The sequence below is a fragment of the Arachis hypogaea genome, chromosome 19 (assembly GCF_003086295.3).
Source record: "Arachis hypogaea cultivar Tifrunner chromosome 19, arahy.Tifrunner.gnm2.J5K5, whole genome shotgun sequence".
NCBI classification, from domain to species: domain Eukaryota; kingdom Viridiplantae; phylum Streptophyta; class Magnoliopsida; order Fabales; family Fabaceae; genus Arachis; species Arachis hypogaea.
Window position 1 is genome coordinate 20369841 of NC_092054.1, and position 13141 is coordinate 20382981.

Below are 13141 nucleotides of genomic sequence, written 5' to 3' on the forward strand. Positions count from 1 at the left end.
ATATTTTGATAAAGAAATAATGAAATATGTTTTCCCTTTGTACTTCGCAATATATAACTCTCTTTTCTTACGTACCCAATTACCTATCGGCTATAGTGCTAATTGCTATAAAATGGATAGGTCATTAGAAGAAAGATTGACAGAAGGCGTTATATTTTATTGAGTTATAACCCTATCAAGTTACATCCCAAGTTAAGATCAAATGGTTGCGTCGTGTCAAAGTAACTTAGACAGCAGCATCTGAATCCCGAAAAGTAACAAACTAATTTCCATTTCCCCAAAGATTCCTTTGTTGTTATTTAAGTCAACTCTTATGTCTATCAACGTCACTCATCACATATACAACATTAGTATTTAGTACATTACATCGTCACACACTGGAAATTCCAATTTTATATACTACACGAGTGTCAGACATGTAAAAATGTTTGTTACAATATATTTAAAATAGATCAAATTTTCAAAAATTATTTTTAATATGAAAATAAAAATAGTATTTTAATTGAATATTAACATTTAAAATATATTATAGTATTATAAAAATTATTTAACACGTCTCTTAAGTGTTAGTTAAGATGTTGACATGTGTTTAATATGTTTTTACGTGTTGATTTTTTACTTACAAAATTCACCTACCTGTAATTACATCAAATAATTTTATTTTAACAAAACAAATATTTTTTTCATATGAAAAAAAATCAGTCTCAATTTTTTTCTAAAATAATTTTTTCTAAAAATTAATGAAATAATAAAATGAAAGTTTAAATATAAATTAAGATGATATAATTTATATATGATAAAAAATCATAAATTTAATGATAATTTATTTAATACTTTGTTATTTTATAAATTTCATCATTTAAAAAACTCATTTAAAATATAATATATTAATATAGTATTTTAGATATGTTTCGTATAATTTTATATTTATTTAGTATAATATTGAGATAATTTTGTTATTATATTATATTATATCATTGGAATATAAATAGGTATTTTCATTGTACATTTAAGAATAGAGTTTTTTAAATTTTGATATGGAAGTAGGGATCATGTATAACAGGGTTATGGGGGTTCTGGGTGTATCACCGAGCTGTGATGGCTGGTGAACTAAAATCGGACGGACCGAATTGTGGTACTGAAATCGGACGATCCGATTTTATTAATCAGACGGAACGTTAATCAGTGGGTTCGATTTGCTTCCTGCTGCGACGTGGCGAGCATGCACCTCAGTCCTGCGTTAGGTCCGTTCCAAGAAAGCGAGTGTATTAGCTTCCCAGCTGCTTTCACTTTCACTTTCACTCTCATCTCTCTCTCTTTGTTCCCCAACCCCATCATCTCTTTCCCTCTCTGTTTCCCAACCCCACCACCATTGTTGGACCACCGAAAACACAAAAAAAAATTGGAAACAATGCCGAAAAGAAGAAAGATCAAAGATGTGAATCAACCAGAGCTTCATATTATTAATTATCTTGGGTATCCTAGTTATGTAAGTTTATATTTTTTAATATTTTGATTTAGTAAATAAATAATAGTAATAATAAAAGTTTATTGTTTTTAATAGCAATATATATTATTATAGCACTAAGTAGAGATTAATCTCATATATATATATATATATATATATATATATATATATATATATATATATATATATATATAAAGAGTTACTGTTAGGTGTTAGACATAGAGATTGAAGTAGAGTTAATTAGTTAGTGTTTATCCTTTTAAAGCCTGTACAGTTGAATAGTTAATAATAATATGTGTGTATAGGTTTTTTTATTTGATTTGGGTTTAGATTCATGATTATTATTGATTAATATGTTGTAAATGAAATGAATCAATGAATGAGATCTGTAGATAAATTTAAAATTTATTTTTATCTACTCCGGCTGTGACCCTCGGCACCGCATTGCTTGCATCTCCTAGGACCACGCAACATGCGAGTGTCCATCTCATTCAAGAAGCGGGTCATCTTAGGCCGACCTTTGGCTACCCGTCTGAGGAACGGATTGCCAACGAATCGAGGTCCATGATAAGCAGGCCACGTTGTAGGATTTCCCAATGGTCTAAACTTAGCCCTGTATACTCTTTGAACTTGGTCCATCTTGTATACCTCATGAATGTACACTTGCCAATCCAATCGCTGATTTGCGCAGCAAGCTAGAACATGTCGACACGGAATTCGGTCAACCTGGAATTCATCACAGTCGCACCGTTGTTGGCGTAGGTCAACGGCATACTCAACCCCACTAGGCATCTCGCGTACTTCAAAGACTTCATGTTCTCTATCAAAACAGCTCACCTGTATGTTTTTCGATGCTCGCTGGTTTGCATGCAGCTTGGAGGTCACCATCTCAGAGAACACATGTCCAGCATTAATTCGAGCCTCAGTCTCGGCTCTTTTCCTAGTGAACAACTCATTCAGTCTGTAAAATGTAGCCTTAACAAGCGCGGTGACTGGGAGATTGCGTGCACCCTTCAGAACGGAGTTGATGCACTCCACAAGATTGGTGGTCATATGTCCCCATCTGTATCCACCATCGAATGCCAAAGCATACTTCTCACGTAGGATGCGGTCAAGCCAGTTGGTGTAGGCCTAACCCCATTCTTTTAATCGTTCGTAGCGCATCTGGTACTCCCGTATCGTCCTCGAATATCCTACGATAAGAAACAATCACCAATGAACTAGTATTCTATCGAGCCGTATTTACTTAGTAAACAGTGGAGTTGACATTGTATTTAAACTTACCGATATTGACGATGAGCTTCTGCAAGTAAGGTGCCTTGAACTTCCTCAAGAAGTTCGACTCAATATGCCGGATACAGAACATATGGAAAGCTCTAGGAGGAGACCAAGTCCCATTACTCCGCTCATTAGCTGACCTGATAGAATCGTGTCGATCAGAGATAAGACCGACACCATCACGTGTCACCACATGTTGACGCAGGTTACTTAGAAAAAAGTACTATGCATCAGAAGTCTCCCCCTCTACTATGGCAAATGCAATAGGCACGATGTTGTTATTACCATCTTGTGAGACTACAACCAACACAACCCTTGTATTTACCATACAAATGTGTCCCGTCCACCTGCACTACTGGCTTGCAATGTCTGAAGGCCCTAATACAAGGGTATTAACTCCAGCAGACTCTATGTAGTACACGGATATCAGGAACCAAGTCATCCCCCTGGTACGTAGGCATCATTTCAAAGTGAACCACTGCTGGCGGCTCCTTGTGACACATGGCCTCAAACCATATGGGCGAAGCTTCATACGATGCCTCCCAACCTCCGAAAATTGACTCAACCGCCTTCTGCTTTGCTAACCAAGCTTTTCGATAGCTAATGGTGTAGTTAAACTTCGACTGGACTTCCGCAATGACTGATTTCACCTTCAAAGATGGGTCAACCTCTACCAACGGCTTAATTGCTTCTACAACTGTCTTGGAATCCAGCTTCGAATGGTCTTGAGAAATTGTCGACCTGGTACAAGTGTGAGTACCATTGTACCTCCTTATCTCCCAGCAGTACTTCTTCTGCATTTTCGTAACCCTGATAAGCCAATCACAACCTTTCCCATATTGTGTATATTTAGAATAGAATGTCGTCGGTTCCGACTCATAAATCCGATAGTCTACACCTCTATGGATGGTATAGTCTTTCATTGCCTTGATTACTTCCTCCCTTGAACTGAATTTCATCCCCACCGTAAATTCACCGTCGGCCACAACAGGAAGCTCTGCCACAATCACACCGCAAGATATATATATTTTCATAAATAATCATTATATATATATATATATTAACAATTAAAATTTCTCTATACATTATACGTAATAAATCAGTTTTTATGTATATAGTAATAAGTCATTTATCATATAAACAATTGATAAATACACTTTACCATGTATCATTATAATAGTCTTTACATTCACTATTCTATCTACATAGGAACTAGTAAATATAATTCACAATAAAGAACTATTAATTAATAAAGTAATCAAATGGTATGGTCACACGACATACCTGCATTCATATATTGCGGAAACTCCGGTGCATTCATCGCTTCCAAGTCCAACAACCGCATGAAAGAAGGCTCCTGAAACGACACCGAGTTTGCTAGTGAATTAGCAATCTCCGCCACATCTGCGTTCATGGTGCCATCAGCTCCATCTTCATCTTCACCTAGACCAACGATCTCATAGTTACTCTCAAAATCCTTCTCGCTATCACTATCATAATCTTCCAACTCAATATTTCGGTCCGCTTCAGATTGTTCGAACTCAATATACAACTCGATGCACGATATTCGGTGGCGATTCTCAATATACATTGAAAATATTTCTTGCATACTCTCTTCATCTGTCACGTATTTGGTCTGAAATGAACGAACCCACCAAACACAGGCAAAGGATACCTGTACAAAATACACGATATTCTTCTAGATCTTTCTGAATGTATCTTCTCACAAATCATACCTTTCAATTCATCCAATGACAACGTGAATGGAATAACAACATCTAATGGATTTTCACATACAAATTGAAATCCCTCATATGTTTCTAATAAAATCTGTCCATAACAATAAATTTTTAATACAACTCTATCATCCATAATACTATACTACTTTAAACACTCAGTCTCAATAAAATCTACTCTACAGAAATAAAGAAGGATGAAAGAAGAGGAAGAACATCACCTAAATCCAGAGACTCACGGACTGAAGAAGAAGAAGAAATGAGGGTTCTGGGTACAATCTTGGTTTATGTACGCATGACTCACTAAATCGGACGGTCTGACCGGGTGCTCAACATTCACAATTTTCCACGCATCAAAAATCACTGCCTCCGATTACATTGCATCTGATTTACCCAGCAACAAATCGGTGGATCCGATTAAGGTGCCACCGGATTAAATAATTTTTTTCAGCCACGAATCCCTGGGACCGATTTGTGTTCCATTGGATTCAAATAATTTCAGCCAACAACAAATCGGTCCATCCGATTACATGCAATGCACACCCACCCACAAGCAAATCGGACCGTCCAATTTGTTTTCCTTTCCTCAACAGTAAATCGGACGGTCCGATTTCATCCCCCACCAAACTCTAACATTACGCCTTCACAGCCTTGTAAATCACCCACAATCTCCATAACGCCGGGTTACTCACAATTGGAAATCATATCGAAAAAAAATAGCCTCAAGAATACGCATCCGATCAATATGTTTATTGTCGAGTTATTATAATATATTTTAATATGGTATAAGAGATATCATATCCTCCTTAAACTTTGTATCTTCTCCACATCTCATGCTCTTTGTTGAGAGCAAATTTTATACATAAGTCGATGAATTTATCCATTATTATTGTTGTAGTTTATCATTATCTTTTATTTCAATAATAATACTAATACCACCACAATCATTGTGCTCCTCATTCTCTCCCAAGTATAGAGAAACAAACAACATCTAAATTAGAAGCCAGATTCCGTGTCTATTGTCTCTCAAAGTTGAGTGAAGGACAAAGTTTTTTTTTTTCACCTTCGCACCTTTCTGCAATGATTTCATTGTCAAATTTTAATTTTAATTTATATTTATATTTATCGAATTTGATATTAAATTAATTTCATCATTATGATTCGTGTATCTATAATCCATAAATCATACTCTTTATTGTACATTTAGCAGTATCTAAATATCAAGTTTATTCTTGAGTTATTATGATAAATCCTAATAAAGTTAATACAAAATTAAAAATAAAAAAATAAAAATAAAACCAAAATGCTCTTTTAATAACTACATTCTTCGACTAGTTCAACTTAACAATTTATAATTCTTCTGAGCTAAATTTATAATTCTTTTACGAAAATCCTACATATTTGTGTGGAAGAATAGTAAGAAATAAATAATGTATACGGTAAGAGAAAGTATAGAAGAACAATATCCATACTTAATGTTAATAACATAAATAATAGGATAAAAAATTAATTTTAAATTAATTTTAAAATAAAAAATTTATTAAAAAAAGTACTACCCCAATTGACCTTAATTTCATTCTAAAAAACCTTCTTTTTCTCTCTCTAGCCGCACCCTTTCCTATCTCTCACTAGCCGTATGTTTACCTTCGCACCCAACTGCCGTGTAACACCGGCACCGCTACTTTATGTCGTCGGTCACCGTCCCGCAGCGTCCTCCGTCGCGCTGTATGGATTTCTCTTTGCGCGCACCCCACCCTCGTCGCGCCATCACAGCTTCTTCTCCCGCGCGCTGCAGCAACCACCGACCACGCAAGCAAAGCCGCATTCGTCCTCTTCTCCCATGCGTCGCGCCACGCTTTCCGGATGAAGACGCTGGTCCTCTTCTTCCATGCGTTCAGCTGCATTTGTGCTCTCCGGAAGCAATGCCACCGCCGACCACCGTCCAACAGCGCGACATCGTCCTTTCGCGCCACAATCACCATTGCAAACCGCTGCCATCACGGCTTCCTTCCCATCGCAGCAACCACCGACGTCGCAGCAACTTCTGCCTAGACGTGTACCTTGGCCGATCAACCGCATCTCCTCCTCCCCCCTCCCCAACGACTTGGTTTTTTTCTTCCTATCCTAGGGGTTTAGTTTAACATTTTTATTTTTTATTATGGGTTTTTTTTTTTTGAGTTAGTTGGATGTTTTTAATCATTATTTGTTTGAAAATTAAACTCTTATAGAGTTGGATTTTTTTTTAGGTAATTAGATGTTTTTTGGTGGATGTTTCTTTTGTTGCTTCTTCAGATGGCAGTGGCGGTGAGGTGCGTTGGTGATGGCACGACAGAAAAGAGAAAGTGAAGCAGCTATGATAAAAGGAAGAGAAAATAGAAGGTGAGAGGCTAGGATTATGGTGGGTAAATGGAGTGGGTTATTTTTTGTTTAGTGAATCTAAAATGTAACCCGTTGTTTATGTTTTTTGCACCCCTGTTGTGTTCTTAGTGGAATTCATCATGTAAATAGTAGTTATGTAAATAGTATGTTCCGAATCCTATAAAAAACTAACGGGGAGTGCTAGGTAAACAATGACTTTTTTGAACAACATGAACAACTACCAATCAAATAAAAACACACTACACTTCTAAATTACCCACCTAAATCTTAATATTAAAATAACAATCCGTACACCTAGTAAAATGAACATTCGATATATCTATTGTTCACATTATTTAGTATTTTCATTGTCTACCTATATTTTTCCAAAATTTTAATATCTAACTTAATTAAACATGCCTAATAATTAACATGAGGTGCCCTGGGAGTATGGGTCTCCATACAAGAGAGATCGTGAAAAATCACATTGGACGTTATTCTAAGTTTGACACTTTACTTGTAATGTTACTTAGAATAATTTGTAATATTAAGTAATCGTTTGTAGATTATTTCACGCAGATCACATAAACTTTTGAAATTTACTTCTTTACACGATGAATGCAAACTTGTACATAGAGAGATCTTGAGGTAAAATTGCTGGGTGAATTATAGGAACTTGTTGACAAAGTAGTGTTTTTAAAATTTATTGGTTATGCAAATTTATATATTCTCTCTTATATGCTTTGTTTTCCGTGAAATTGATGGGTGAATTATTATAGGAACTAGTAGACAAAGTAGTGTTTTCAAAATTTGTTAGTTATGAAAATTTATATATTCTCTCTTATGTTTTAGTTTCAGTTCACCCAAAGTTTATCTATATCATACGTTTGATAACAGATATACTGAAATCAAGGAACGGCAATTCTACTTAAAAAAAACATTTAAGGAATCATGATTATTACACATTTTGAAAATTATATATCAAGATAATATAATTAAATAAATTAATGAAATATTTGACTAGTCCAATAATTGGCTATATCTTTCAATTGGATGGTCTTGAACTAAAAAAGTTACATCTTTCAATTATCAATAATAAAACGCATAAAAATTATTTTATATAAAATTAATAGTTAAAAATTATTAAATAATAATTTAATTAAATATATTAAATTATTTAATAATTTTTAATTAATAATTTTATATAAAAATAATATTATCTATATTTTAAAATTTGAGTTGATTCCTTTAATTTTGATGGTTTAGATCGTAGTATTAATTATTTGTCTATGATAAAAATATCTTAATTTAGGTTTAATTAGGTTAAACTTAGAAGAAGTTTTAATTTATACTTAACTGAAATTTGTTTTAGTTTTATGAATTCATTCTAGACGTTGAATTTTGTTTTGTTTTAAATTTATACCTGAATGCAAATTTAAAAGATATCATACTAAAGAAAAAATATCTAATTAGTGAAGTAAAATTAGTATCACAGGTTAAGTAACAGTATTTCAAATAGAAGGAAAGAAAAACAGAAAGAGTGAATGAGAGAAGAAAAAGAAGAAGAGGATAAGGGACAACGGAGGGAGAGGGATCTTCTTCCCTTTTTCGGCAGCGATTTCAAAGAACAGGAACAATAACAGCGATGATTTCAGCAATAATGGAAGTAGAGGTGGAGAAACAGATCTCAGATCTCCCATTCTTTTTCTTTTCGGGAAACGTTCTCTCTCTCTCTCCCCCTCCTTGTCTTCCTTGCATTCTCTCTCTTTTTTTAGTCTCTCTTTCTAGTAACCTAACCAAAGGCAGATTCCCTCACCACTATTGTTCAACTCTCCATTTTTTCTCCTTCTTCTTTCTTCTTCTTTCTTCTTCTCTCCTCTCATTCCATCTCTTTTGTCTCTCTGTCTTAATTTCTTCTTTCTTTCTTTTAAAAAATATGAATATTATGTTGTTGTTGTTATTGAATTTAAAATATTAAGTTACAATCGATGATGTTTTTGTTGTTATTCTTGAATTTGAATATCGTATTGTTGTTAGTGATAGATGAAATGGATAGTTGTTTGAATTTAAATACTGTATGTATTATTGTTGTTGAATATTGTGTTCTTGAATTTGAATGCTAGTGTTTGATGAGAGTAAAAAAGGGGGGGGGGTGATGGTTGTAAAAGTGATGATAGTAGATGACGGGATTCGAGTCAAAATATAAATAAAGACATTTTTGTCTAAAAAAATTTAAAATGATGATTTTAATTCGAAGAAATGTAACGTTGAGGACCATTTTGAATAAAAGAAATATTAATAACGAATTTGATTTTGACCATGAACTTTAGCGACCAAAACAGTACCTATCCCTAAACATTACCTAGTATTCATAAAAGGTATTAACAACATATTGTTTGGACATGGATGGCATTTGAAAAATATATATGTAAGCATAATTACAGGGCAAAGTATTAAATTAGTCCCTTACATTTAGGCATAATTCTGTTTTGTTTTTTAATGTTTAAAGTGTCCTATTTGAATAAAAAAAATTTCATTTAGTTTTAATTTAGTCCCACCGTGAGGTCAAAATTAAATAATTAATGAAATATTCTACATGATAGCATTACAAGAACAAGGTTGATAATCTGGAGTATAAATACAAGTTCCAGAGGCACAAAATTAACTGTGGATACATCAATATATTTATTTATCATTCTCTTTACTTCTATAGAAAATATTTCATTTAAATTATAAAAAAATAATAAATAAATATATTGATACATCCACAGTTGATTTTGTATCTCTAGAACTTGTACTTATTATCCAAATTAGCAACCTTGTTCTCGTACTGCTGTTATGTAGGACATTTCGTTAATTGTTTAACTTTGACATCACAGTGGGACTACATTGAAATTAAATGAAACTTTTTTTTTTAATTCAAATAGGACACTTTAAACTTTAAACTTTAAAGACCAAAATAGAATTACGTACAAACATAGGGGACTAATTTAGTACTTTACCCCACAATTATATTATCTATATACCAAAAATAATTTACTAAATTAGTTATTTATATAAAATATATATTAAATATAAAATATATATTAAAAATAATTAAATAAAATATATAAATAAATTAATCATATTAAATATATGCTAAACTTAACTGCTAAAATTAATAATTAAAATAAAATATATATTAAAATATAAATACACAATAAAAATAATTAAACTACATATACTCATTTTAGTGACTAATTTTATAGTACAAATAATATTTTTTTAAATAAATACATTATAACTTTGATTTAGTATCTCGACATTGTTGTATCCAGCAATATGACATTTCATTAGCTCATTATAAAGGAAAAGTTTAGGGTCAACAATTTTTATATTTTGTGGCCAACACTTAACCATAAAAAAAAAAGTGAGTAATGTTTTATTGTTGGATGTAATTTCATACCATTAAAAAAACTATTAATGACCAATTAATAATTACAAAACATAAAAATTGATAGCCCCTAGCACTCCTCCATTATAAATACTGTTCTATCCCTCATTTCTGCTGTAAGCCTGTAACAAATTATATTATTCTCTCCGTAACACACCTCAATCTCTCTCTCCCTCTCTCTCTCTTTCTCTCTCACACACACACACATAGTCACATGGCCCAAGATAGCCATCAAGAGCCACCATGCCAGCAGCAGCACATAACAACCAGCACCAGCACCGTGGCGACCATGTGGCCATGGCAGCAGCACCGTGGAAGGGTTCGGCTACTCCTGCGGCGGCGGAAGATGAAGACGGTAAAGCTGGGAGGAGAGGGAAAGAAGACGTCGGCGAAGAGAAGAATGTTCCGCGGGCTTGTGAGGATCTTGAGGAGGATGAAGGTGAGGTGGCTGAAACTGCAGTACCTTCGCATGTTGAAGAGACTGAAGGAACATTACCGAAGCATCTTGAAGGATCTGGTTGAAGCTGGTGCCTCCGTTGAAACCTTTCAGCAGAGGCTTTTCATGGAAACTAGTTTCGCTATTCCTATTGGTGTCTCTTTATCTACCTATCCTTCTCATTTTGGATCCGATTGCCCAAGAACCATCTTCATGTAATGTAAATTTATTATTATTATTATTATTGTCTTAACTGATATATAGAAGAAGGAAATTAAATTAAACAAGTAATTATTCCTTCTTATGCTTCAATAGTTGAATTTGTACTTTCTTTATATGTATGATGTGCGTGGAAAATACTGTTGAGTGTTTAATTTTTTTGTGTGTAAATGAGTTTTGGGAAAAGCTTGCCTATTCCAATAATTTTTTCAATTAATATTCAGTAAATTTTGTCCCTTTTTCCCACTTCTTCCATCTCTTTTTAATTGATAGAAAAAAAAATTGTGTTTTAAGATTTTTTGTTAGCTGAAAAAGAAAATTAGTTCCGTAATTAGAAATGTGGTTTCAAATGATTTACAAACAATTCCAAATGGAACTACTATGGTAGTATGGTTCTAAATTTTTTGTAAGACGGCAGCGGTCGATAACTTATCCCACTTCAGTTTTGGACTACCTTACTCTCGCTGCTTATCTTTGGGCAATAGGCAACCATTATTCCCCTTTTATAGTTTTTAACCGGCTGATGTGATTCTTTTGGCAATTCTTTTGGGATGCAATTGGAATTTGATGTGTTTTGTCATATTTTTATATAAATAAGTTTTATTTTAATTTTTTAAACAATATGGTGTTAATTTTTGTTAACTTTTTCATGAAAAAGACATTTTTTTTTTCGGTACGTAGTAGATTATTTAGTTCCATATATTAAGAAACTGCTTTGTTTCAAATAGAAGTTAATTTTTCATATCTGCATAAAAAAAAGTAAAAAATATGTTAAATAACATAACATAACTTGAACATAACACTATGCTAAGCTAAGCCATTGACTCAAATTGTATGCAACAATTTGTGTATGACAACCAATTTGTGTGTGAGCCCTTTGTGCGCGCATCCTGTTCCATGCTATGATTCTCCTGATGATGACTACGTTTTCTTTAATTTTCCATATTTAATTATTTATTTTTTTTGAAAAAAATTGTTATCTGTTATTCAAAGTATAAAAAATAGGAAACATTTCAAGTGCACTGGGGAGTACCGGTGCACTAGTTGTTTTAACCGTTGATTTCAATTAATATATATTATATATATTTTTTATAATTCAGATCAATGGTTAAAACAATTGGAGCACCGGTACTCCTGGTGCACCTGAAATGTTTCCTAAAAAATAAATTTATAAATCACGATAATTCTTTATTTAACCAATCAAATCAACAAGAACTCTGCAAAGTTACATCTCCTTGTCCAGCACATCGATGGTTAAAGTTAAAGTATAAAGGGGGAATGGTGCCCAAAGATGAGCCGTGAGAGTAATGTTATCCATAAGAGGAGTTAAAAAACCAGTTTAATGTTAAACTAAACTAAACTGAAACTAACCTAAAATTATTTTAAATAATGCTGAAATTAAGTGTATAAGTATTTTTGGCCCTCAAGTCTGACTAAGAAGAAAACAAAAACGATGTTGAAATTGAAGTTGAGCTGACCTTAAAATTGAAGTTGAGTACGTGAATAACCTAGATTAGAAAATTAGCCTAAAGATATTTGGCTGACTTGGTTAAAAAATAATTTTTTTAATATTTCTATTTAAATAAACAAATTTTTTCAAGTGAAAAAATGAATTAAAATTATAAAAGTTTTTATAAACCAATTTATTAAAAAACTTTTATGGTTTAGATTGGTTTAAAACAAAATAAAATTAGTTTTTAATTTTAAGTTGAAAAAGTCTAAAGCGTCAATATTTTTATTAAATTCTGGTCAGTATTTAATAATAATAAAAAAATTAAGTAATTTTATACTATTAAATATAATTTCACATCATTAAAAATATTATTGATAGCTAATTAATGACTACAAATCACAAAATTTACTTATTCTCTAACACTCCTCTTTTGAGTTTAACACCAGTTTTCTCCAACCCCCCCTATGCCACCGTCAAGCCACCATCGCCGTCGATGCTGTCGCCAGCCAACCACCGCCAACTCCCTTCTACAGCTGTCACCATCTCTCGTCTCTCCAATTGCAGCTGTCGTCGTATCCTTCTTCGATTTGATTCTTTTCTTTGCTGCTGCTCACATTACGGTGGTCCAACCGCCAGACCTTCCTCGCCGATGCATTTGAGTTCGCCGTCAGCCGCTCTATGCCTGTGCGATTTACGGTTTCTCCTCTACTTCTTCTTCACCATTTCTACAATTTTTGAGTGTACAAGTGATTGTTCAAGT

General features: G+C 33.1%; 2 protein-coding genes across 2 annotated transcripts; one reads left to right on the forward strand and one right to left on the reverse strand.

The window, feature by feature from the left end:
* Positions 1-1879: 1879 nt before the first annotated feature.
* LOC114925936 (uncharacterized) lies at positions 1880-2521 on the reverse strand. Its single transcript, XM_029295716.1, has one exon. The coding sequence runs from the start codon at positions 2519-2521 to the stop codon at positions 1880-1882; it is 642 nt and encodes a 213-aa protein (XP_029151549.1).
* Positions 2522-10367: 7846 nt separating this feature from the next.
* On the forward strand, positions 10368-11174 carry LOC112779603 (uncharacterized). Its single transcript, XM_025823926.3, has one exon. It carries the CDS (start codon positions 10488-10490, stop codon positions 10926-10928), a length of 441 nt encoding a protein of 146 aa, XP_025679711.1. The 5' UTR covers positions 10368-10487; the 3' UTR covers positions 10929-11174.
* The last annotated feature ends 1967 nt before the right edge of the window (positions 11175-13141 follow it).